We start from the raw sequence: 27,258 nt of genomic DNA, 5'->3' as shown, positions 1-27,258 counted from the left end.
CGCAACGCCATCGACGCTCTCAAGACCAACCGCAACATCGTCATCAAACCAGCGGACAAAGGAGTAGCCATCGTCATACAGAACAGAACGGACTATTGCAAAGAAGCATACCGACAACTGGACAACCAGGAACACTACAGACGGTTACCCGCAGATCCGACCAAAGAACACACCCACCAGCTCAACAAACTGATCAAGACCTTCAATCCAGACCTTCAAAGCATCCTACGCGCTCTCATCCCACGTACTCCCCACGTGGGAGAGTTCTACTGCCTCCCAAAGATACACAAAGCCAACACACCTGGACGTCCTATCGTATCAGGCAATGGAACCCTGTGTGAGAACTTCTCTGGATACGTCGAGGGCATCCTGAAACCCATCGTACAGGGAACCCCCAGCTTCTGTCGCGACAATACAGACTTCCTACAAAAACTCAGCACCCACGGACCAGTTGAACCAGGAACACTTCTCACCACGATGGACGTCTCTGCATTCTACACCAGTATCCCCCACGATGACGGCATCGCTGCAACAACCTCAGTACTCAACACCAACAACAACCAATCACCAGACGCCATCCTACAACTCATTTGCTTCATCCTGGATCACAATGTCTTCACCTTCGATAACCAGTTCTTTACCCAAACACACGGAACAGCCATGGGGACCAAATTTGCACCCCAATACGCCAACATTTTCATGCACAAGTTCGAGCACGACTTCTTCACTGCACAGGACCTCCAACCAACGCTATACACCAGATACATCGACGACATTTTCTTCCTATGGACCCACAGCGAAGAATCACTAAAGAGACTACACGATAACATCAACAAGTTCCATCCCACCATCAAACTCACCATGGACTACTCCTCAGAATCGGTTTCTTTCTTGGACACACGAATCTCCATCAAAGACGGGCACCTCAGCACCTCACTCTACCGCAAGCTCACGGACATCCTCATGATGCTCCACTTTTCCAGCTTCCAGCTTCCACCCTAACCACGTCAAAGAGGCCATCCCCTATGGACAGGCCCTGCGAATACACAGGATCTGCTCAGACGAGGAGGAACACGTTGGACAGCTACAGACGCTGAAAGACGCCCTCATAAGAACGGGATATGACGCTCGACTCGTCGATCAACAGTTCCGACGGGTCACAGCGAAAAATCGCATAGACCTCCTCAGAAGACAAATACGGGACGCAACCAACAGAGTACCCCTCGTCGTCCAGTACTTCCCCGGAGCGGAGAAACTACGCCATGTTCTCCGCAGCCTTCAACATGTCATCAATGACGACTAACACCTCGCTAAGGCCATCCCCACACCTCCACTACTCGCCTTCAAACAGCCACCCAACCTCAAACAGACCATCGTTCACAGCAAATTACCCAGCTTTCAGGAGAACAGCGTCCACGACACCACACAACCCTGCCATGGCAACCTCTGCAAGACATGCCAGATCATCGACACAGATACCACCATCACACGAGAGGCCACCACCCACCAGGTACATGGTTCATACTCCTGTGATTCGGCCAATGTTGTCTACCTCATACGTTGCAGGAAAGGATGCCCCGGAGCATGATACATTGGCGAGACCATGCAGACACTGCGACAACGGATGAACGGACACCGCACAACAATCGCCAGACAGGAGGGTTCCCTCCCAGTTGGGGAACACTTCAGCAGTCAAGGACATTCAGCCACCGATCTTCGGATAAGCGTTCTCCAAGGCGGCCTTCGAGACACACGACAACGCAAAATCGTTGAGCAGAAATTGATAACCAAGTTCCGCACCCATGAGGACGGCCTCAACCGGGATCTTGGGTTCATGTCACGCTACACGTAAACCCACCAGCGAAAGAAAGAGTTATCTGTTTTTAATACAACTGGTCATTCTCTCTCTTTCTCTTCCTTTCGGATGTTTCTCTCTCTCTCTCTTTGGGTTCTGACCGTTTGTATATTCAGTAGTCCTGTATGTAATGTCTCTCTGTCTGAACACTCCTTTGATTGCCTTGACAACGGGCAGTTGGAAAGATTATCTGTAATCACCAGGCATTGTTCTCTGACTATATATGCGGTACCCTTCATGGAATCCCACACTCACCTGACGAAGGAGAAAGCCTCCGAAAGCTTGTGATTTTCAAATGAAACTGTTGGACTATAACCTGGTGTTGTAAGATTCCTTACGTTTCTAAATCTTAAATAAAGTTAACAGATGACCATTGCATTTTATATAAATATTAATAGCCACAGATATAAAGCAACGTTATGACAGTTTATATGATTTCACGTTGCAATGCTCTTTAGAGAAAATACAGTTGTGTGCAGTGTTGTGCATTGAATGTAGAGATGTCTGCTGAGATTAACTATAATGGTAAATTTTATAGCTGTCTATCATTGATTATAGATTCTGTTCGTTATCCATATTTGTGACCCATTTTACTATAAACGCAGCTAAGTTTGGCTGCCTGAACGTTTCAAAATAGTCTGTATTGTGTTCAATAGCACATTTATATTTATGGCTAATTTTGGTACAGTTAATGATTTTGTACTATTTTGGAGATCTGTCATTTTGTGGTTGTGAATGTGCTCTGAATTGAAAGCTGAGGGAACTTCTCAGCTAATGAGGTTTATATATTTTAATCAGAAAGATGTTTAATGATTTAGCCTGTTTATTAAAGGGCAAGATACACCAGTCAGACATATAGCTTATGTATCTTTCAATGCTGAAAGTATTTTGCAAGTTTGAATTGCCTGTAATACATTGCTACTGTCTGTTACATTCTCACAATTACAATTAGAGAGGAGTCTCAACATGCTGCATCTTGATCTGTGTGAAACTACATAGTATTTTATAATCTAGTCTTAATTAATGATCTGTGCCTGATTTTCACAATGTCTGAAATCCTTGAAGGGAGTGTGGATATTCTTTTTTAATTCATTTAACTATTGAATTGACGAATGCATCAAATACACGAATGCATCAAATACACAAATGCATCAAATAAGAAATATACTAGTAATAAAATCACTTGATCAGTTGAGACTGTATACAGTTCTGTAAATGTTTCATTTCCATTTTATAGTGAATGCAGCAACTGAATAAATGTAAGCAGATAATTTTGGATTGTGATGAAGTGTGCACTTGAAATTTGCAAATGAAAACTTCTGAACACTTGAGATCAATAGAATCATATAAACTTGTATTGTGTCCCTAATGTGTTTTTTTTAATGTGGCTTAGGGACCAGAATAAATACAAAGAGGCGGCAAACCTGCTTCATGATGCCTTAGCCATTCGGGAGAAGACCTTGGGTAAAGACCATCCTGCGGTTCGTATTGCCCTTTCAGTGTATCCTGTACATATGTACGTTATTTGTGTGGGAATCTAGAATAAGGTTTAAATATTTCTCCATGTTAAACCAACAGGCTGAGGTTAACATCTACCATTCCTAAATGATGACCAGGTAGGGAGGTTAAATTGTGAATCCATCTATTGGTTCAGTTATGAAGAATCATTATGCGCACATCCTTGACCATAAGTGCAAATCCAAAATTCATATTTGCCTGCAAGTACAATATTCCAGAGAGCCCACACTGATTTTATTTGATTTTTTTTAGGTGCTAATATTTTCTAATGCTATAGTTCTGACAAATGTCTGCACTGCTATGTAATGCATAAATATGAAATCCACACTTTTTTCTCTGTTGAATTCACTTTTGATATTTCTGACTATGATTCTGCCTCTGATGATTACATTATATTAATAAGATGTTGCTGCTTTTTTGTAAGAATTTTCCTTGTAATTCTCTGGTTGGATTCCTTGCAGGTGGCAGCTACATTAAATAATCTTGCGGTACTTCATGGAAAAAGAGGAAAATATAGAGAGGCTGAGCCCATGTGTAAGAGAGCTCTGGAGATTCGTGAAAAGGTCAGTAACCAGAAGAAAAAGTCAGTCATATAGATACAGGTTCAGCAAATGTTGTGCTTTATAAAGTATTCTTATAAAATACAGTTTTTGGCAGAGATGGTGGTCCTTTGTGTCACTTGTATCAATATTAAAAAAAGAGTAACACTGTTTAGAATCCAGTTTGTGAAGGATGGCACAGCACCAACATGTGCTTTCATAACAGGACATAAGTATGTGCCTGTAATTCATTATATGATTATGATCTTGTGTACATCTATATGGCCACCTCAAGCAGCACTGCTGCAAGCCTAAGAACTTAAGTGTTTATATCCGCAAATCGAATAGACCATTTCGCCTTTAGGACAAATAATGGGCAGTTTGTACTGTGGATCTGTACCCGCTGAAGACTTAGATAAATATGGAGGAGAGAACTTCCTGTAATATAACATTTGCTGATGACATCAAGCTATGTGGCAAGAGAGATTTACACCATTTAGAGATTTCCAGACCATTTTAGTAAATGGGTTAGGGAATGACAGATGGATCTTGAGATTTAAAAAAGTACGGTAATACACGGTGAAAGAGAAAAAAATGCATACAGTAAAGGAATGTCCATCAGCAAAGGTAGATCAGGGAAAACACCTGGGTGATTGGGTCACTGAAATTCACCACTCAATGTGAAGCTGTTGTGGACATAGCTAGTCTTGTACTGGGATATAGCAAGTTCATTTGAGTATAAATGAAAACCAGTTATTCTAACCTTGTGAAGATCACTAGTGGGGTCACATTTGGAATACTGCGTGTTACTGTGGGCACCATACCTACAAAAGGATATTGATGTATTCAGAGAAGATATAGGGCTCGATTTTACCGTCGGGTTTCCAGCGGGGAGGCCCCGAAAATCCCGATATCCAGTCACGTGACCGGATCGCTCTGGGTGCCGCGCTGACGTGCGGGGCTGCGTGCGCAGGCCACGCTGGTGGGAATCCCGCAGGCAATTAAAGCCAGCGGGGTTCCACTTGAGTGTACTTACCTTGCTTGTTGAGGTCATTAAATGAGCTGAATCAGCTGTCAAAACAGGAAGTGTGGGATTTTAGCTTCAACGCAGTGTGTTTCACACACTGGGGGAAACAGTCTCCCTTCAACCGGTCGTGTTCCAGCCAGCAGCCTGTGGCAGCTGCCAAGGTGCACTCCACAGCGGATGGGAGAGCCCTCACCCACGCAGGAGGCCACCGCGTCACGTAGGGCAACCCCTGCCCTCCACCACCCCCGCCAAGCCAGAGGACAGACCGACGTGAAACCGCAGCCCCTGTGCGAGGAACCACCTACCTACCCTGCACAACCCCTCAGACCAACACCTGCCAGATGGGTGGTGCGTTGACATCCTCGGAGGACGAACAGCATGACCAGCCCCAGCAGCCTCGCAGTCCACGCCGTCCGCCTCGGAGACGTGGAGCCCCCCAACACGGTGCTGTGGCACACCCACCTGCACGGCAGGAGGGAGGGCAACCGCAGAGAGAGATGCGTCGCAGGAGGCACTACCCTCCGCACAGGGTGTACAGACCGAGGCTCAGCTTCATGGACCTCTCCGAGGAGCAGTGCATACTGAGGCTCAGAGTCAATCGCCAGGTAGTCGCCGACATCTGCAGCCTCCTTAACGACGAGCTGCTCCCTGATGGACCAAGCAGCATCTTCTTACCTGTCGCCGTCAAAGTCACTACTGCCCTCAACTTCTTTGCATTCGTCTGCACACAAGTGCATAAGGCAGGTCACCGATGGGTTGTTCCGCAGGGCCTCACACTACATCAACTTCGCCATGGACGAGCGCAGCCAGATGGAGAGGGCGGTTGGATTCCATGCCATGGCTGGCTTCCCACGGGTACAGGGTGTAATCGACTGCACCCACATCGCAATACGGGCACCTCCGCATGAGCCAGGATCAACAGGAAGGGGTATCACTCCATGAACGCCCAGCTCATCTGTGACCACCGCCAGAGATTCCTACACGTGTGCGCCAGATACCCCGGCAGCTGCCACGATGCCTTCGTCCTCAGGGAGTCCACCGTCCCGCCCATCCTCCAGGCACCCAACGCCGGCAACGGCTGGCTCCTCGGCGACAAGGGGTATCCCCTACACACGTGGCTCATGACGCCTCTGAGGAACCCCATCACCGAGTCGGAGCGTCGGTACAATGACAGCCACACTGCTACCAGGTCTACAATTGAGCAGACCATAGGGCTGCTCAAGATGCGCTTCAGGTGCCTTGATCGTTCTGGGGGAGCGCTCCAATACACACCATTCAGAGTGGGACGAATCATAGTTGTCTGCTGTGCCCTGCATAACATGGCACTACAGAGAGGGGTGCCGCTGGAGGAGGCCCAATCCATACCCGCCACCCACATTGAGGACGGCGAGGAGCAGGAGCAGGAGGAGGAGGAGCACGAGCGGGAGCGCGAGCCGCCGGGCCAGGGAGGCACTCATACGTCAACGGTTCTCCTAGAGTCAGACAGTGCGAGGCGCTTGCATCTCCTCACCTGCACATGCGAGGGGCCATACCAGCCCCCTCCACTGAAGACTGCTGCCAGTACTCCTGCACCCACAGCAGTGTGCCCAATGGGCGGCAGCAGGTGTTCGCCATCATGATGGGCTGCACGGAACGCACCTATTGCACAGGCCGCGGAAGAATGGACGAGAGGTGGCAAGAGTGGTGAGAATATAGTGTTTAATATGTACAATGTGAGATAATATAAACAAAAAGTGTACAAATTAATAGATACCCTGGTGCATTCCCTTTGTGCTTATAACGCCTTTGGATTTCTTTTGCGGGTACCCCTATGTGGTGCTACCCCTGTGGCTCCAGCAGAGGTAGTGGCAGGTTGCTCCTGTTCTCGCCCTGACCGGGTAGATGCTTTGGGCGGACGGCCCCTGGGTTTCGGTGCCCATGAGGGCACCTCCACAGACTGCTCCTCCTGCACCGGGGCAGGGGCAGACTCGGCCACCTGGAGAGGAAGCACCATTGCGGGTACTGGTTGAGAGGGGGGCAATAGGTGGGACGTGGGGGCGCCTTGAGAAGCGTCCCCGGTCACCATCATCCCTCTCGTGGCCTCGGCCCACATCACCCCTTCCACCCTGCTGGACGGCAGTTTGGATGGCATGTGTGAGGCCTTGCAAGGCCACCCCTAGTGTATCCGTCAGCCTGTTTATGGCGGCGGAATGTTGCTCACCCTGAATCCGTACAGCCGTTGTCGGGGCCTGCACGGACTCGATGTGGAGCTGTGCGTGACGCTCGAGGGAGGCCAGCCTGTCCTCCACCGCAGACGCTCCCGCACCTACCCGCGACACTATGTCGCCGGTACCCTCCTGTACCTGCGCCACCAATGCCCTTATGCAGGAGTTGGACTCCTCCATCGCCTGTGCAATTGTGGACAATGCGCGCGGCACCTCTCCCAGTACCTCAGCAATTAGCTGGTGCCCCTCGACGACTCTTCTTTTCACTGGTGGCCCCCTGGGTTCAGCATCTGGGTCCGGCTGAGCAGAGCCTGGAGATGAATGCTCCCACCGACACGGACCCTCCGCGGCTGCCCCTGCCACCAGGGTCTGCTCATGCTCACTCGTGCGCGGTGAATCACCAAGTGCTACCCCAACTAGTTGGCGAGGGGGACCCACCGAGGTGCGTGTCTCTGCGCTGGTGGATGGTTGGCTCAGATGTGACGATGCACCCTCAGAGACCACCATGTCCTCTGAGGAATCGCCCTCCTCAATCGCAGCGCTCGCAGACGGCCCTGCAAGAGAACAGAGGGCACTATGAGGCATGTGCACCAACGTTACGGTGCGCCTGATGGCAGGTGATGATACGGTCACTCGCGATCATGGGTGTTGAGTGTCAGCTTTCCCTTACCGGCCGTTTCTGCAGCGACAGACTCGCCATCTGCGACCGACAGGCAATGTGGCGTGCGGGCGAGGTCGAGCGCCTCCACCTCTGCGTCTGTGAGGTCTACCAGGTGCGGCGGGCCACCTCCGGTGCGTGCCCTTTCCCTGTTGTTCTTGCTTCTCTTCTGTCAAGGCAAAACACAGATGCGTGAGTGGGTGCGTATTGCATAGTGACACGCATCGAGCATCGGTGTGGGTGGGTTGAGCGTGGGGCAGATGGATGGGAGGATGCGTGTGCCACATGCCCATCCCATTGCATGGGGATTGGGGTGTGTGGTAGCGTTCGGGTGGGGACAGGGACGGTGGGTACTTGCGGGCACGGCGAGGATGGTGAGTGAGTGGCTGTGAGGATTGCTGCGGGAGCGCTGTGGTGGCTCTGCAGGAGGGGTTGTGATCTGTTTGGCGTGATGGTGGGGACGGGTTGTGGGAGGGTGCGTTGGTGTACTCACCTTGCCGGACCTAGTGAGGTCATTGAACCGCTTGCGGCACTGCTCCCATGTCCTTGGGGTGTTGGCCCTGCTGCTGACCTCCGCCGCCACCTCTGCCCATGCCTTCCTGGTGGCGGCGGCAGGGCACTTGCGTCCATCCACAGGGAAGAGCATGTCCCTCCTCCTCCTCACGCCCTCCAGCATCAGCTGCAGCGCAAGGTCCGAAAAACGTGGCGCAGCCTTTCCCCTCGGGTGAGCCATCATCTCTAGCCTACTGATTGCAGCAGGAGGGGCTTTGGGAGACTGTCCTTTTAAGTGGAGCTCCTACATCGCGTCGACGGTACTGTGCATGCGCAGCCCGCCGGCATGCAGCTGGGGAGCGGAGAACCCGGAAGCAGGGCTTAAGCAGTTCAATTAGCCCGCGATCGCGCGGGGGACGCACGCAATTAGCCGTCCGCGTTATCCACGCTCCCGGAGGACCACCCGCTGGGAACCCGCAGGCCTGCTAAAATCGAGCCCATAGTCTTTCCTCATAACTTGGAGCACTATTAGAGCTGAACTTCTTTTCATTGAAGAAATGATTGGGAAGGGTACATGATTCAGGTGTTTACATTATTTATTCCATGCAATATTTTTAATCAGAAATAGGTTATTTAATTTGAACAGTGATTCCAGAACTAAAGGGCATAAATGTAAAATTAACCTGTGTTGTGTTTCTTCATCCAAACCTATCTTGTGGGTTGGCATTCTCGAAGGATGAAACCAAATGAACTGAAGGCACTTCATCCAAACCTATCTTGCAAGCAGATTGTCCCAGCTTGTAAGGGAATTATGTATTGACCAGGCAACCTAAAGAGGAGAGAAAACGCATTTTAAAAAGGCCTTTAAAAAAATTGCCTTGTGAAAGTGCACAAAGTGGACCTTGCCATTAGTTTAATGGAGATTTTTTTTTAGAAAATTAATTCATAGTTTACATACCAGTGCGGTTATTGTCATAAACCTCTTGCCCTGCAATTCTGAAGATAAATACCCTTGCTTTCTCGTCTTGTTTGGGTAACAAACCAGAAAAGTACAGGGGAGGGTTTGGGGAAAGGCTTCAAATTTTAAAACAGCCATAATTATTTGGAAAACTCACCTTGAGAAGAAAACAGTAGATCAAGAATGTCCAAACTACAGTCCATGGGCCATATGTGGCCCCGAGCCCTGGCATTCCAGCCCACGAAGCCCAGATAGCTCTACTTTATTGGCACTTATATTCTTTAATTCGTTGGCTTGTCTTGTTTGAATTTTGAGAGCCTGGAGCTTTGGAAAAGACCGTTGTTACATTGGTGGATAAATCCTAAATTAACACACCAAGATTTGTTAGTGTCTAGCTTGAGTTATATACAAATTAATGTGAACATCAATTTAAACTTTATACGTGGTTTGCTAAACCCCATGGTATGCACGTAAGTGGACCACATATACAAAAAAAAAGCTTAGATATTCCTGCAGCAGACAATAGAATGCAAAAAGGAATCATGCTTTTTTTAAAAAAAGGCAAGACTGGACTCCCCTTATGGAAATGCACCTACTGTCAGTAACTAACAAAGTGATCTTAACTGCTGTAGAAAAATTACAACCCACATCAGCTGAAGGAAGATGGTAGCAGGAAGGAGCAATAAACTGGAGAAAACCATACACTATTTTATATTGAAGGCATTTTTTTGAAACAAAAATGTAAACTGAGGTAATCTTATCAAGCAAGGTTTTGAGTTCCTTTGACTGTCACCTTCCGTTTTTCTTAACAGCAAAGTAAAGATTTATTCCATCTGTTCAGAAGACTGATGAGACTTTGTTGACTCAGCAAGCATATGAACGCCAGTCTAAACTACTATCCAAATCTAGCCGTTTACCCAAATTAATTGGCATTGCTATTTGTTCAATTTGAATTTGGGCATTCAACTACTGGGGAACTAAAATCTCTCCTGTTAAGTTACTTGCTTTTATTTTAATAAGGTCCATTACTGCATTATCTGTATATATTGTACAGTTTCAAAGAGCACCTCTTAACACTGATTTGAATATAGGTGTGGTCATCTGGGCATCTGCTGCAGTGACCCTCTTCATTGAAAAACAATGCTGCTGAATGCTTTAAAAAATGGTGCGGGAATATTTGATTAAAGTCTTTTTTACTTACTTCCTCAGGTATTGGGTAGGGATCATCCTGATGTGGCAAAACAGCTAAATAATTTGGCACTGTTGTGTCAGAACCAGGGAAAGTATGAAGAAGTAGAATATTACTATGAGCGGGCATTGGAGATTTACCAAACCAAACTTGGACCTGATGATCCAAATGTGGCAAAGACAAAAAACAATTTGGTAAGACTGCATGATCATACTAAGCTGTTATATATGAAAAACAGTGATCAACACCATGCAACATTGTAATGGCATAACGTAACACAAGGTGATATATGTCACTTAACCAACTGAACTCAAACCCTTTATATCAATTCATTTAATTTAACTCAAACCCTTTATCAATTCTAGCCCTCTCTTTGTCCCTCATCCTCTCTCTCTCTTCCCAGGCGCTCTGTCTGCCCCCAACACCCCCGGGATATTATGTATATCTGAGCGTGTAGACGGTTTAACATCTCACCATTTCCGACTGCACAGCATTCTCTCAGTACTGCACTGCAATATCAGCATAGATTATATGTTCAAGTCTCTAGAGTGAGGTTGAGCACACAACCCTTCTGACTTGTATCAACTGTGGCTCAGTAGTATCTCTTTAGGAAGACCATTGGGAGGCTACAGAAGAGGTTCACTGGGATGATATCGATGCAAGGGATTAGTTCTGAGGATAGACTAAAGAAATTGGAGTTCTTTTCATTACAGCAAAGAATGTAGAGAGGCGATCTAATAGAAATGTTCAATATTATGAAGGATTTTCATAAGGCAAACTAAGGAAAAACCATTTCCACTGCTCGAGTCGATAACTAAAGGGCATTTGTTTAAGATCATCATCAAAGGAACAAAGGGAGAGGTTAGGAGAATTCATTTTTGTTTTTATACAGAGAGTTGTTGGCAAAATAGCTTTTAAAAGGGAAGCGTATAAATATTTGAAAAATTAAAAAAAAAATTTAAAAGGGAATGGGACTAAGTGGATAGCTGTTTGAGTGTCGGTACATGTACGATAAACTAAATGGCCACCTCCTGTGTGATCAAATTCTATTAGAATTTATCCTAACTTTAGTGCTGTATTTTTGAGCTAATGAAGTCCAACTATTTAGGTTTTTGCCCCTTTCTTGAGCTGAAGCAACGATATAGATTATGCGCTGCCACTTGTATTCCTCAAAGAAACTAAGGAAGATATAGCAAAGGCATTAGGACGTATATATAAAATTCAATAGAAAAGAGAATAGTGCCAGAGGACTGGGGGGCAGCTAATGTTGTTCCTATATTCAAAAAGGGAGATAGAATAAATCCAGGGAACTATAAACCAGTTAGCTCAATGTCAGTGGTAGAAAAGATACTGGAATCTTTACTCCGATGTAATAGAAAAACATCTAGAAGCCGAACATATAATCAGCACAGATTTCAAAAGGGAAGGTCATGCTTGACCAACCTTATTGAAATCTTTGAAGAAGTAATAGAAAGACTAGACAAAGGTAATGCAGTAGATATACTATACATAGACTTTCGATAAGGTACTGCATAATAAATTCATGACTAAGGTCAGACCATGTGGAGTCAGGGGATAAGTAGCAGAATGGATAGCAAACTGACTACAAAACAGAAAAGAGAGTAAGGGTTTAAGAGGCGTAAAGGGATCTAGGGATACAGATTCACAAATCATTAAATATAGCAACGCACGTTAACAAAGCCATAAAAAGTGCAAACAAAGCACTGGGGTTCATTTCCAGAAGAATAGAATTCAAAAGCGGAGAACTTATGTTAAACTTATTTAGAACTTTGGTTAGACCACACGAGTAGTGTGCAAAGTTCTGGTCTCCAGATTACAAAAAGGATAAAGAAGCATTGGAGAAAGTGCAAAAAAGATTTGCACTGATGAATTGAGAGGGTACAACTATCAGGAAAAACTGAACAGGCTGTGACTCTTTTCTCTAACAAAGAAGACTGAGAGGTGACCTGATAGAGGCCTTTAAAATTATGTAGGGGTTCGATAGAGTGGTTGTAGAGAAGATATTTCCACTTCTGCGAGAGTCCAAAACTAAGGGCCATAAATATAAGATAGTCACTAATAAATCCAGTAAGAAATTCAGGAGAATCTTTTTACTAGTGGATAGAATATAGAACGTGCTACCATATGGAGTGGTTGAGGTGATTAGCATAGATGCATTTAAGGGAAGCTAGATAAGTACATGAGGGAGAAAGGAATAAAAGGTTATGTTGATAGGGTGAGATGAAGTAAGGTGGGCGGAGGCTTGTGTGGAGCATAAACACCGGCATAGACCTGTTGGGCCGAATGGTCTGTTTCTGTGCTGTAAAATTCTACGTAATTCTATGTTCCAGTGTAGCTGCATTGACTTTTAATATTACCCAGCACTTCAGACCATCATGAGGCCTGATTTAGAGATGGCCATACTGAGAAAAATCATGCATCCAAAACATTTTGCAAAGAGCCCAAGATGTTTATACTTAAGTTTAAATATCAGATTGTGCTAGAAGCTGGAAGTATTTAAATTGGAAATGACAGTGTGGACAAGGTATTAAAGATGTATGAAAATAACCCAAATAATGTGGCTTGTTTTCCTTTACCAATTTGTTCCTTACGGAGATGTGCTTAGCATTTGCTCAACACCTCCCCAGCAGCGACAGCCAAGACCAGAAGTCCACCATTTGGTGGACAAGCAGGGATTTGCTTCCTGGCTCTCTGGTGTGATGAATGATGGTGCTTTAGTAAATAAATGTATTGCAGCACCATGCAGTGCTTTTCAATTTAAAAAAAATCCTATAGTTATGTCTAATGATGGGTTTTCTGGGTTTCTAGGCTTCTTGCTACCTGAAGCAAGGAAAATTCAAGCAAGCAGAAACATTATACAAGGAGATTCTCACTCGTGCTCATGAGAGGGAGTTTGGTTGTGTGGATGGTGAGTGGATGACGATTATGGGGTTCTTTTTATTCCGACTATCAGAATTTTACTAATTTCAATTATGATTGATTATATGGCCTAGGTATAAATTTTGCTTGCTTTTTCCCCTCTTTGCATTCCCTGCTGATAGAGAAATTAGGTAGTGTTTTTCCTGGCTATGGGTGATAGTAGATGAGCAAAAATATGACTTAAAGCACATGGATATTACCTTCCTGCCTTATCTGAGCTGTGGCATCTTTTCATATTTTATTGCACACCCATTCCTGCTTTATCCCTCTCATATGGACTAGTTAAATTCTAATACTTTTAAGAAAATTATCATGTGAAAGGTCAGATTATTGAAAATATGAAAAAAAAACTACAATTTGTGAACTTACCATAAAATTGGCTTAATTTTCTTTTCTCAGATGAAAATAAACCTATTTGGATGCATGCTGAAGAAAGAGAGGAACAGTGCAAGGTAAGAGTACAACTTTGCCACTGGTTTGCAGTGTTGCGACAGAAAATACTTACATCTGATTCAGATTGATCACAAAATAAAGCCATAAAAATAATTTGTAATGTTGGAAATGTGTGGAAGTGCTGCATGACTTAAACTTTTCTATATTTAAAAAAAGAGTTGGAAAGTGTTGTTGTCACAGTACAACATACACTATCTGTGATCAGGGGATGCCCTAACAACCAGAAGATTTTGAAATAATACATTTATATTTCCCTATCACAGCAATCTAGCCTTAATTTTCACTGTCTGCCATATATATTGCACATATTACATATTGTACTCTGTTTAGGGAAAACCAAAAGATGGCACCACATTTGGCGAGTATGGAGGCTGGTACAAGGCATGCAAAGTTGACAGGTATATTTTCACATTTTTATTAAGAAACTTGAAGTGAACAGAATGGCATACTTAATTTCTTACCAATTACACTGCTTACCGTGGCAGTCTAAATACTCAGATTGAATAATTTAAGTGCAGCAATAACTTCTGAATGAATCCTAAACAAGTGCAGTTTTTACATCAATAGATTGGAGTGTAATGATTTAAACCATCTATGTCTTTCAATTCTGGTTAGTACCTATTGGGATCCCAGTAAAACGGAGTTTTCATGAGATCTTTACAGAATACAACCTCCCTTTTCCTCCTCTTCCTCCACCTCCACGTACAATTTTCACCTTTGAAGTTTGATGCATGTTTAGTGATGCAGTGGCATTGGAGTCTTAAATTTAAACACAGTCTATTATGTAGGTATGAGGGTCGAGTTGGCTACGGTAGATAGGGAAATTAGATTAAAAGATATGATGGTAGATAAGCAATGGCGAACATTTAAAGAAATAATTCATAATTCTCAATGAATATACATTCTCTTGAGGAATAAAAACTCCACAGGAAAAGTGTTCCAACCGTGGCTAACTAGAGAAGTTAAGGATGGTATTATATTAACAAAAGAGGCTTGCGATGTTGCCAAAAAGAGTAGTGCGCCTGAGGATTGGGAGGGATTTAGAAATCAGCAAAGGATGACCAAGAAATTGATAGAGGGAGAAAATTGATCATGAGAGTAAACTAGCAAGAAATATAAAAACAGATTGTAAGAGCTTCTACAAGCTTCTATGTAAAAAAGGAAGAGATTAGCGAAAGTGGGTCCCTTAGAGACAGGAGAAATTATAATAGGGAATACGGAAATGGCAGAGATATTAAACAAATATTTTGTATCTGCCTTCACAGTAGAAGACACAAAAAAGTACCAGAAATAGTGGGGATTCAAGGGTCTAATGAGAGTGAGGAACTTAAAGTAATTAATATTAGTAAAGAAAAAGTACTGGAGGAATTATTGGGACTAAAAGCCAACAAATCCCCTGGACCTAATGGCCTACATCCTAGGGTTTTAAAATAGGTGGCTGCAGAGATAATGGATGCATTGGTTTTGATCTTCCAGAATTCCCTTGATTCCAGAATGGTCCCCGTGGATTGGATGGTAGAAAATGTAACCCTGCTATTCAAGATTGGAGGAAGGGAGAAAACAGGGAACTATAGGCCAGTTAACCTGACACCAGTAGTAGGGAAAATGCTAGAATCTATTATTAAGGACGTAGTAACAGGGCACTTTGAAAATCATAATATGATTAGGCAGAGTCAACACGGTTAATGACAAGTCTATTAGAGTTTTTTGAGGGTGTAACTAGCAGGGTAGATAAGTGGGAACCAGTGGATATAGTATATTTGGATTTTCACAAGGCATTCGATAAGGTGCCACGCAAGATTCGGGCTCACGGGATTGGGAGTAATATATTAGCATGGATTGAGGATTGGTTGACAGACAAAAAGTAGAGAGTAGGAATAAATGAGTCATTTTCGGGTTGGTAGGTTGCAACTAGTGGAGTGCTGCAAGGATCAGTGTTTGAGCCTCAGCTGTTTATAATATATGATGTGGAGATGCCGGTGATGGACTGGGGTTGACAATTGTAAACAATTTTACAACACCAAGTTATAGTCCAGCAATTTTATTTGAAATTCACAAGCTTTTGGAGGCTTCCTCCTTTCCACATTCACCTGAGGAAGGAGGAAGCCTCCGAAAGCTTGTGAATTTCAAATAAAATTGCTGGACTATAACTTGGTGTTGTAAAATTGTTTACAGTTTATAATATATATCAATGACTTCGATGAGGGGACCGAGTGTAATGTATCCAAGTTTGCTGATGATACAAAGCTAGGTGGGAAAGTAAGCTGTGAGGAGGATGCAAAGAGGCTGCAAAGAGATATAGACAGGTTAAGTGAATGGGCAAGCAGGTGGTAGCTGGAGTATAATGTGGGGAAATGTGAGGTTATTCACTTTGGTAGGAAGAATAGAAAAGCAGAATATTTTTTAAAATGTGAGAGATTAAGAAGTGTTGGTAGTCAGAGGGATTTGGATGTCCTTGTATACAAATCACAGAAAGTTAACATGCAGGTACAGCAAGCAATTAGGAAGGCCTATATTGGAGTATAAGAGTAAGGAGGTCTTGCTGCAATTATATAGGACTCTGGTGAGACCACACCTGGAGTACGGTGTACAGGTTTGGTCTCCTTACCTAAGGAAGGATATACTTGCCTTAGAGGGGGAGCAATGAAGGTTCACTAGATTGATTCCTGGAATGAGCGGGGGTTGTTCTATGATGAGAGATTGAGTAGAATGGGCCTATATTCTCTGGAGTTTAGCAGAATGAGAGGTGATCGCATTGAATCATATAAAATTCTTAGAGGGCTTGACAGGGTAGATGCTGAGAGGTTGTTTCCCCTGGCTGGAGAGTCTTGAACTGGGGTCATAGCCGCAAGATGAGAGGACCGAGATGAGGAAAGATTTTTTCACTCAAAGGGTTGTGAATCTTTGGAATTCTCTACCCCAGAGAGCTGTGGATGCTCAGTCGTTGAGTATATTCAAGACTCAGATCGATAGATTTTTGGACATTAAGGGAATCAAGAGATATGGGGATAGGGTGGAAAAGTAGAGTTGAGGTCGAAGATCAGCCATGATCTTATCGAATGGCAGAGCAGGGTCCTGCTCCTATTTCTTATGTTCCTATGGAGTCGATGGCTGGGCTCCTGTCATAAGAGCTAAAAGTCTATTAACCCACATTTAAAAAAAAAAGAAATGTAACCTTATCTCCAGTGTATAAAGTTTAAACATTTGTTCTCCCAGGTCTCAGTCTCACACTCTGCCCATGGTCAGGAGAAAAGAAATCATTTAATTTATATCGTCACTAACCTGCATCTAACCATTCAGCCGATCAACCTGTACTGTGGTACAGTAAGGATCATACCTTTGTAATATGCAAAACGTGGTTTGAGAGCTTGAATTGCAAGTGAACACTGAGAGGCTGTGAATATGCCTTGTATATTTCCAGGCACAGCAACCCAGTGGTTTTGTAATGAGTTAAATCCTAATAAAGCCATATACTTAGTTTGCCCAGAATTGTCATGCTTGAATCAGGCCCTTTAAGTTTGGATAAACACCACCAATTTGCGAATCTTTCTACCCAGACAATTACTTAATTACATGTTGAATCAGTGAAAAATCAGTACTGGCCAGATAAGAACGGGAGAAACACCAGCACAGATACAATCTGCTTCTGATTCTGTGATAGGGGATAAATTGCACAGCGATTTCCATCGCCAAAGAATTGCAGAACACTGCTTTCCTGGGTGTAAGTTCAATTCAATTTAAAGGAGAAAATGTCTCAAAATACGTAACATTCCAGATGTCAATATTTTTGTTTTTAAATTTTTATTTATTTATTTCTTTCACTTTTTCAAAAAGTCCGACAGTGACAACGACATTGAAGAACCTTGGGGCCCTTTATAGACGTCAGGGCAAGTTTGAAGCAGCTGAGACACTGGAAGAAGCAGCTCTGAGATCTCGTAAACAAGTAAGTTTGACCGTATAAGCAAATGTATTTCAAGTTTATTGCTTTGGTTGCAGAATTGAATCAAAGTGTAGAGTGAAGGAAGTGGGGTTTGTGTACTAAGCTATTATACATTTCTATTGACACAAAAACCATAAATCAAAATGTATAAGGAACTTGGGATATGCCATATTTGACTCAACTTTAGGAACTAGCACACTTAGTAAATATTAAGACAGTGCATATGGTTACACATTAAATTTCAGATCAGAATAAAATGTAGTTACTTATTCTTTTCATTCATCACCTTAAGAAGAATATTGTTTAAATGCTCATCACGCTAGTTCCATGTATTTTTATGTAATTTTCTAGTGAAAACAGTATGTTTTATTTCCATTAAGTGTACTCACAAATGGTTTCTGATCCCCTTCAATAAAGTTAGTTATAGTTTTTATTTTAATGCTGCTTTTATGTGTTTGCATGTTTGAATTATGAAAAGAAACTCAAATAAAATGAATACCTTTGGTCCACAGGGTCTTGATAATATCCATAAACAGAGAGTAGCGGAAGTACTTAATGATCCTGAAAGCATAGAGAAAAGAAGAAGTCGTGAAAGTTTAAATGTAGATGTGGTAAAATATGAGAGTGGTCCTGATGGTGGCGAGGAAGTGAGTATGGGCGTAGAGTGGAATGGGGTAAGTACAGTACACAGTCCACAGATCTAGGCTGATAGAATAAATGTTTTCTCCGATTAAATTAACACACTCAATTTGTATTGTACTTAACACTATAAATTTTTAGTAGTTATATTGAAATCTTAATGCTTAGCATTCATTGGACAATGTACTAATGAGGGATAAAGGTAATTGGACACTTGAACTTAGAAATGGGTTCTCATTTCAAAGCACTGATTGAACTGTTTCAAATTAAAATTACTTTAATGTTCTTTAAACAAGCCCTTATGCATACTGCAATTTTTAAGTCTAGAAATTCGGTAGTAGGGGCCCAAAATACAGAAATTGTCAGTTTTTAAGCCTAAAGCACTGCTTGATTTGAATATCATAGTAGCAGATAAAAGATTTTGTTGTCAATAGGCCATGTAGATTTACTTCATCTAGGTTCTGTGAAATGGCAGAATCTATTGCTGTAAATAATGTAGACATTTTAAACCTAACTATTTCCAATTCTATATGGCTTTCTGAATGCATTCCTATCTATACCGAATAAATTAAATTCAATTGTGCTGTTAAGTGTGTCTGGCCCGAATGCTTACTGTGATGTATTTCATTCCCAAGCAACCTTTGCATAACACCACGAACTGCACACATACTTCTTGACAAAATAAAATATGGTTAGCACACAGGGATTTCACTTGAAAAGTTTATTTTAGTTTAAACTATTGGAATTGCATTTATAGGGATATAGAAATTCTTAATTTAAATGGACCAAACATTACCGCATAGTGGCTGTTTGCATGAAGAATCTTCACTTCAAAAGGTCTCTGTGGCAAATAAGGTTACAATAAGATCTGTATATTGTAATTAGTACTAATTGACAATTTAGATTATTTTTCATCCACTAAAAATGCAATTTCCTCAAATAATTCCTTGAAAAGCTAAGTTATAGGAAATCAAAAAAAAACTTTTGGATTGAGGGCTTAACATATGAACCACTATCTTTCTTATTTAATTTTTATCTGTATGTTAGTATACCAGTGCAAAAATAGGATAGATAACTGTAGTAATGAATTGCCCCATCTCTCCAATTCCCTAGTTCTGAGCTACCATCTTTTGTTCCTACGGCGTACAGAGTAAATTGGATTCACCTCTGGCTGAGTTCTCAAATCTTCTAGTGGCCAGTTATAGAGCAGATTGGCAAGGCACTTAGGGTGGCCAGCCAAGAAACCCCATCAGCTGGAGAGCAGTGAATGATACTTGGGAGACTTATAGAGAGCGAGTCTTTTTAAGAAATGGGGTGGGAATTGCTTTATAAATTTCTTTTGAATTGGCTTGGTTATCGTAAAATTGTGAGATGTAAAATGAGAAAAGGCCATTTGGTCTGTCAGATTTGTTTTGGCTAATTCATTGGTGCTGCAGATACTCCTGTGCTTATCTACTAATAATGTGAAATTGCTTCAAAACTCTGAGGATTATTAAATTAAGAAAATTTTTGTGCCAGTAATTCCTGACAATAGCAACCCATTCTTGGCTTGTGTTGAAATTTTTTTATAATGGCACTAAATTTGATTGTGCTTTGAAGTTCTTATTAATATAGGTTTATGCTATTTAGGTGGATATTTTTGTGCTCGCAATTGTAAATAGACTTATGACTGAGAAAGGAATAATCTTTTATGAACAGGATTACATATTTTGCAGAAATATAAAATTGAAATTCCAAACTGAGGTAGTGTGTGTCAAGAAAGATCTGGTAGTTAGAATATCTACTTATTTTACATTGGAAATGTTTTTTTTCATATATTACACACCCTTCCATAAAATGGAGCATTCCACTTATTGTAGCGAATTACAATATAAAATAGTCTTTGCATGACAAAATTCACAAACACATTTTTGTTTTTTGGGGAGAATAAACTGAATTTGGGGAAATACATTTGTAATTAAAATTAGCTTACCGTGATGCAGAAATGGAATACTATGTTCTTTAGCACATTACATTATCAACTGCTGTCTTTTGCTTCTGCTTTTGATTAGTATTGTCTCTGAGCCTTGTGATGATAAAGATAGTGCTGTTTCATAGAAACAACTATCTTACTGCCATGAGAACCAGTCAGAATGTGTCTTGACTAACCAATGTCTTTCTCCTTTTGACTTCCCTGATGAAATCTGGAGACTAGAGGTTTACCTTTTGTAAATTGTATAGTTCATGTTGGTACTGTGTACTGTACAACTCTCTATATTTCTCTTGTATTTGGCATGCTCACTTTTTTCAATATATCTAATTTTGATCTAATTTTTGTGTGAGTACAGAAGGTTTGTAAGTAACTTTTGTGTGTGTGTTTTTGTATTTTAATGTGTACATTATGGCTAACATTATTTCTGGGTCATTTCTTCACTGTCATATTGGCTGTTAGAAATACCTTTCAGAACAAGATTGATTTTTATCTAGTTTAACTATAAAATAAACTACTAATTGACTAATGCTGTTCATAGTTCTGAAGGTTTAATTCAAATTCACCCTTGTCTCCATGCTTTTATTTTTAAAACTTGCTGGACTCACTTATGTTTTGAATGTCAGAAAACTCTAAATTCAGTCTTAAGTGTAACTATACCAGTATATGAACTACATATTTTAATTTTGACTGCTATTTTGACATTTTCTTTAGAAAAGACAGTTATCTAATCAGACAAATTGGCACAATTGTGAAAAGATCATTTTTTTATATTAAAAAAAAATCTAGGTTTGATTTGAACTGTCACACGTTCCCTTCAAAAGAGTTAATGAAAATGTTGAAATTTAATTCATGTATATTTTAAGTTTTCTGCCTGATTACTGACATATATGTATTGTAAATAGATTAGCACAGACTAAGGGACTTTGTTTCATATTTAAATTTGTTAATTTAGCACTATGATTTGAATGTTGAAATTCTTCACAGCATGCACAGAAAAAATAATAAATGGTGTTAAAGTTAAACATATTTTAGTTGATAAGAAAAGTGAAATGGATATTAATTTGGGACAAAAAAGGAATGAAAGAAAATAAGCTTCAAAAATGTACAGGAAAGAGTCTAGAAAGAAAAGCAAGAACATGATTTACAATGTTTTCCTCTGCAAAAATGACATTTGTATACAATTTTTTTTTTAACCTCATGATGCTATGTGGGTTTGACTGCTCCCACACAGATGGCACAGTACAAGATTTAGGAATGTCAACTGCTATCTATCTCACTCTTCTCAAATGCACAGTGCTTTTCTTACAATTTTCACTTCAAGTATTGCTAAAGTATGAATTTTGATTCTTATTAAATTAAAATTATCTGTTGCTCAATACCAATTTCTGTTTACATTCATTTATTCCTATGGTGCTTTTGTCAGGAATTGAGGCAATTGAGATTTTAAAAGTAATTTTAAAAATATCAAAGTATTTTGCATAGCCTGTGTGGGAGCAGTGAATCCTAAGCAACACAATGGAATAGGATTTTTTTCCACTTTTTTTTTCACCCCCGCCCCGCCTCGCCTCTTGGAATCTATTTTGAATTCAAACTGGTTATGCCATGTAGTACACCTATCTGTGGAGTCTAAAGGTGAAAGTTATAGTCTGGATTATAAAACATGAATAGAATGATCACCCAGCTGAGCACCATAATAGTGGTTGTAAGAAGTTCTATCATTGCAGGCACAGTCAATGGACATTATAATTTAATGCTATCTGGTGATCAGACTTGCTTTTGATTTGTTTGTACAGTGCCTTCACAAAGTGGCAGTGGATGGTAGATGGAGGGATCTAGATTCTTCTTATTAAAACAAACTAACAAACCACTAGCTTTCATAAATTTAGATTTTTAAAATGTCCAAGAATGGCCCCTTGGCTATGTCTTGAAAATGCTGGCAATTTTGAAACTGGATACATATGTATCTTAAATCCTGTTTCATTCTGATCTACTTTTAATGGTCCCAATAATTTAGTAACCAATATGTTCCATAGAGTATTTGATCATTTCTATCTATACTTATCCAACTGCCAGTGGTATTTTTAATTTGGACTAGTCAGTATCTGAAAATCCTTCAGGTCACTTGTTATTTTGTTTTCTATCTTTTGCCCACCATTACCCCATTCTTTTTTCTTTCTGTGAACACTAACCGAGATGGGGCCAGTTGAAAAGTTGATTGATATTTGGTAGAATGGAAAAGGTTGGACTAGCAGAGTCTTCTAGCTTGAAATCCTTTCCTGAACAGGACAGGACTCTGAGTATGGCACAAAATGCAAATGCTCTGATGTGTACAAAATACTCTACTGAAGTGGGGAAGGTTTTCTACAGCCACTGAAGAACACTAGGTGAAGAGTAGGCATCTATGTCGTAAGTAGGAATTTTTATCTTGTATACAAAAAAAACTTCTTATCACATAGATGGCATTGCCAGCTGCTACTGTTTTCTGGTGGCTGAAGAAAATGGTAACTCGTGCCTAGCTTGATCTCAGAAAAGCACGATCTACTGCATCAACAGTGATGTCTCTATTCCACATACCGCCTGTCCATGGTTTTGACCAATTAGATGTAAAGGCAGTTTTGTAATGTAGACTCCTGATTACTGGGTAAATTGCCTGAATTAGTTTCACTTAGAATGAAGAACAGCATTGAGAGGATATTGACTCACGCTATCAGTTTGGGATATCTTCAGCCCAGGTTTCAGTGTCATATAATGTTTGGTATATGCCTTAACTATTATACACAATTTCTGCATTAAGAATCTTTAACAAATCATTGTAAGTATTTGAATTGTAGAATTTGTATTACAAAAATATAGTTTATTTTTATAAATTAGTCAGATTGTCTAAAGCTAATTGCTAAAATATTAGCAAATATCACCTTTTCCTTTATAATTAGCTTAATATCTACTAATTTTAATTTTTTTAAAACAGCATTTAATACAGCTGATTTATAGAATTACATTTTGGATTTGGAATTAATTTCTATTTTGAATATTGAGTTATCCTTTCCTTGTCTCCTTTCTTGGCCTTCCTCTGCAGTATATTGTAGATTTTTTTTTCTTCCTTGAGGCATCCATTGATCATTCCTTGATTTTGGGATGGGTAGACTGACTTATATCAAGGCCTCTCCGTCTCTGATTCTGAGATATTTGGTAGGAATTGTGAGACTGTGTTGATTCTTCCTAGTAATGTATTTTTAAAAAATTCAAGTCAGCGACTCCCTCAGATAACATGGCTGCAATTGGAAAATTGTCTTGAAAAGGAGAGCCCTCACCAAATAACATCAATATCTGCATTACATTTTCAATAAAAATGCAAACTAAAGAGCAAATGCAGAAGTTATTCTGTTCCTTATCAGTTGACTGGTATTGAATTAAACATAGTTTGAAGACCCACATAAATACCTCCACCAGACAAAAACATGGTGATGTATGTAGAACGGAGTGTATATAATAACCAGTAAGTCAACAACTGCAACAACACGTTCCCGTGTCTCTCCCACTTCCCTTCCTCTGTCTCCTCTTACAAGCATGCGCACAATGATGGATAGGAAAAGACCCATTAGTCCATTCAGCCTGTCCCACACAACAATGATGCCTTGTGCATCACAATATATACACTCCCCACCCCACCCCAAAGCCATGTAATCTTCTGGGACAGGCAAAAAAAAGATTAAAAATACGGACCAATTAGAGAAAAAAAATCTGGAAAACTCCTTTCCGACCCTCTTAGGTGATCAGAACTAGTCCAGGAGACCCTTCTGGTCCTGATTAATGCTACACGGTACCTACCATTTGTACAACGTAATCTCAGCCCCAGCCAGAAACCGATCTAGCTCTTGCTTGATGGAATTCGGCGAATCAGTGTTCACCGCACAAGTTGGCAACCTGTTCCACAGGTCCACTATTCTCTGGGAAAAGAACCACCTCCTAACATCTAATCTAGACCTGGCCTTGGATAACTTGAGAGAGTGAACCCTGGTTGTCCCTAACCTATTTAGTTGAAACAAACTCTACACAAACACAATCTATTCCCTTCATCATTTTATCAACCTCAAACAAATCACCCTTCAGTCTATGCTTCTCTAAAGTGTAGAGTTCCAGCTCTTTGAGCCTATCTTGGTAACTAAGATACTTCAAACTGGGAATTAGTCTTGCGGCCCTCCTCTGCACCCTTTCCGAAGCCTCAATATCACCCACTGTGCGAGGAGGCCAAAACTGGGCACAGTATTCTAACGAAGGCCTAACCAAGGTCTTCTACAAGGACAAAATAGTACGCTATGCCTTATAGTGAACTGCCCTATAAATATACCCATGCACGCTAATCGCTCTAGCTATTGCTTCATAGCATTGGTTATGCACCTTTAGAGATCTATGCACTAGAATGCCCAGATCCTCTTTCTTTCTACACCAGCTTTAGAACTTTTCCTCTCTCTTCCTCTCTTCCCTCCTCTTCCTCTCCCTGTCCCTCTGAGCCCTGGCTCAGTTGGCACTCCTCTTGCCTCTGAGTCAGAGGTTGTGGGTTCAAGTCCCTCTCCAGAGACGAGCACAAAATCTAGGCTGGCACTTCAGTGCAGTACTGAGAGAGTGCTGCACTATTGGAGGTGCCGTCTTTCGGATGAGACGTTAAACCGAGGCTCCGTCTGGCATCTCGTGGACGTAAAAGATCCCATGGCACTATTTCGAAGAAGAGCAGAGGAGTTCTCTTGGGTGTCCTGGCCAATATTTATATCTCAACCAACATCACTAAAACATATTATCTGATCATTATCACATTGCTGTTTGTGGCATGTTGCTGTGTGCACGTTGGCTGCCGCGTTTCCTACATTACAACAGTGACTACACTTCAAGAGTACTTCGTTGGCTGTAAAGCGCCTTGGGATGTTCCGAGGTCGTGAAAGGCGCTACATAAATGAATGCAAGTCCTTTTTTCCTCCTTCCTCTTCCTTTCTTTCTCTCTCCTTCCCCTCTCCGTCTGCTTTCCCCCCTCCCCGGTCTCTCCCCTTCCTTTCCCCCCCACCCTGGTCTCTCCCTCCTCTTTTAAGGGTAACGTAATGGTGCCAGTACATCCAATAAATAAGTTTAATAATTGACATGTTTAAGCATGAGTGTTGGACTTGTTAAGGTGTGAGCAGCAAGTATGGCCTTCGTTTGACCTAGAAATACTGTTTGTGTAACTTCCTTAAACAATTGAAACTGTTGAAAATTTTGCAACAGTTTTGACTTGTTTTTTCCTCTTTCCTTTTTTTTGTCTGGCAGGCATAGATACCTTTTGTGATTCTAATTCTATCTCCGGCATGAAGAGCATGCACCATCTTCAGGCTTTAACTTCTCTCTGCAGCACTGCAATTTATAACGTTGTCTAAGCTATACTTTGTTTACTGAGAACTGTTTCAAGGCTATTGTAATTCTGCAGAGTAGTTTATTGTACACTTGTAGCCTCTATATATCTGTCCAAAACTCTGTTCATTACCATAATTGATTCTTGCATTAACATAAATGCCAGCAGGTGTACAAATCATAAGAGATCTACACTTTAAAATTAAAATACCTAGCTAAGACTCAGCTGTTTAATTTTATTACAGATATTTGTTTACTGAGTTATCAGGCTTGAGTGGTCTCCATTTGAGACTTCATGGTTTGGCATCTCTGTTATGTAACAGCAAGACAGACCTTTAAATGCTTTAGCCTATAAAATGGCCAGTAGTGATAATGGTTGCTCTCAAATGAGGAAAATACTGATGAAATAGCATGATGCGGTATATAGCCAGAAACTGTAAAACCTAGGCATGTCCTTTATGTGCTCAACTTATTAAAACTCTTGTACTGTGTTTAAGGGTCTTTTTAAAAAAAAATGTTGTTGAAATGTTTTTATTTTTATTCTGGGATGGCACTCATGTCTAATCTTGGTGCATTCATTAACTGATCTCTGCTAGTTTCTTGAGTTTCTAGTGGTGTTTGTAATTGTCTCTTTCCTAACTCTTAATAAACTAGCTCAGTGTCTTAACTGATCTGTCTTTTGCCTCTGTGGTCTGCTTTGCAATGCTTACTTTTCCTCTGCATCCTCCAACATAGAATTTTAGAACGCCAGGGCTTGCTAAATATATCTTTATAAATTTGACATTAGAACACTACCTTATGACATTCTTCTTCCCTACAACATGGGATATTATAACTTGGGCACAACATAATCAATAATCATTAGCAATCATTAATAAAGTAGACTTGCAATCATTTTTCTCAAAGTTTTCGCTGAGTAATAGGTAGATAAAATTGAGGGTCAGAAGATCTTTTTGTGTATGCCTGTTTCATAACTGAACAAATAGAAACCATTTAATTCAATCTTATAACATGGTGCATTTTAATCAGAATACTGGAGGTTCAAACAAAAATCAAATACAGCTGAAAGTTTCAATTTTCCTGTTAAGATTTTTATGGGTTACAGTAGCATATTTACCAACCATTAACACTCCATTTGGACACAGCCTGGATATACAGCAGTTTTATCCCAATATTTAAGAATGTGCCTCAATGTTTTACAGTACTTTTGGAGGGGGAGAGAAGCGAGGGGAGGAAGAGCTTCAAGATTGTTGTGATTTTTAATTTTGAGATGTTGTATAATTTATCCAAGAAATGGTGCATTTTTTACTTTTATGGTGCAAAATATTACAATGATTTCCAGGAGAGTCTTTGCTCCCCCCGTGGAAAACTGTGAGACTTTTTTTCGAAACAGTATTGGCAAATATTACATAGTATTTACAGCACAGAAACAGGTCATTCGGCCCAACAGGTCTATGCCGGCGTTTGTACTCCACACCAACCTCTTTCCACTTGCTTC

The 27,258-nt window shown here is 41.3% G+C and overlaps 1 protein-coding gene across 6 annotated transcripts in view; it reads left to right on the top strand.

Moving 5' to 3' along the window:
* The window catches only part of klc1a (kinesin light chain 1a), a 106,519-nt gene that overhangs the window by 52,643 nt on the left and 26,618 nt on the right, over window positions 1-27,258 (top strand). For 5 of the 6 annotated variants that reach the window (XR_010964214.1, XR_010964213.1, XM_067991732.1 and 2 more), the window contains exons 6-13: window positions 3,249-3,336; window positions 3,835-3,936; window positions 10,461-10,634; window positions 13,270-13,369; window positions 13,780-13,832; window positions 14,164-14,231; window positions 17,668-17,776; window positions 18,286-18,447. Coding sequence is in view for 3 of the 6 variants with exons in the window: in XM_067991732.1 (XP_067847833.1) it covers window positions 3,249-3,336; window positions 3,835-3,936; window positions 10,461-10,634; window positions 13,270-13,369; window positions 13,780-13,832; window positions 14,164-14,231; window positions 17,668-17,776; window positions 18,286-18,447 (856 nt within the window). In the remaining 3 variants the exon portion in view is untranslated. The remainder of the gene's footprint in view (window positions 1-3,248; window positions 3,337-3,834; window positions 3,937-10,460; window positions 10,635-13,269; window positions 13,370-13,779; window positions 13,833-14,163; window positions 14,232-17,667; window positions 17,777-18,285; window positions 18,448-27,258) is intronic. The other variant, XR_010964215.1, reaches the window with a different exon arrangement.

This window comes from Heptranchias perlo, chromosome 10, assembly GCF_035084215.1.
Source record: "Heptranchias perlo isolate sHepPer1 chromosome 10, sHepPer1.hap1, whole genome shotgun sequence".
Classification (NCBI taxonomy): Eukaryota; Metazoa; Chordata; class Chondrichthyes; order Hexanchiformes; family Hexanchidae; genus Heptranchias; species Heptranchias perlo.
This window is presented reverse-complemented; position numbering and strand designations above follow the sequence as displayed.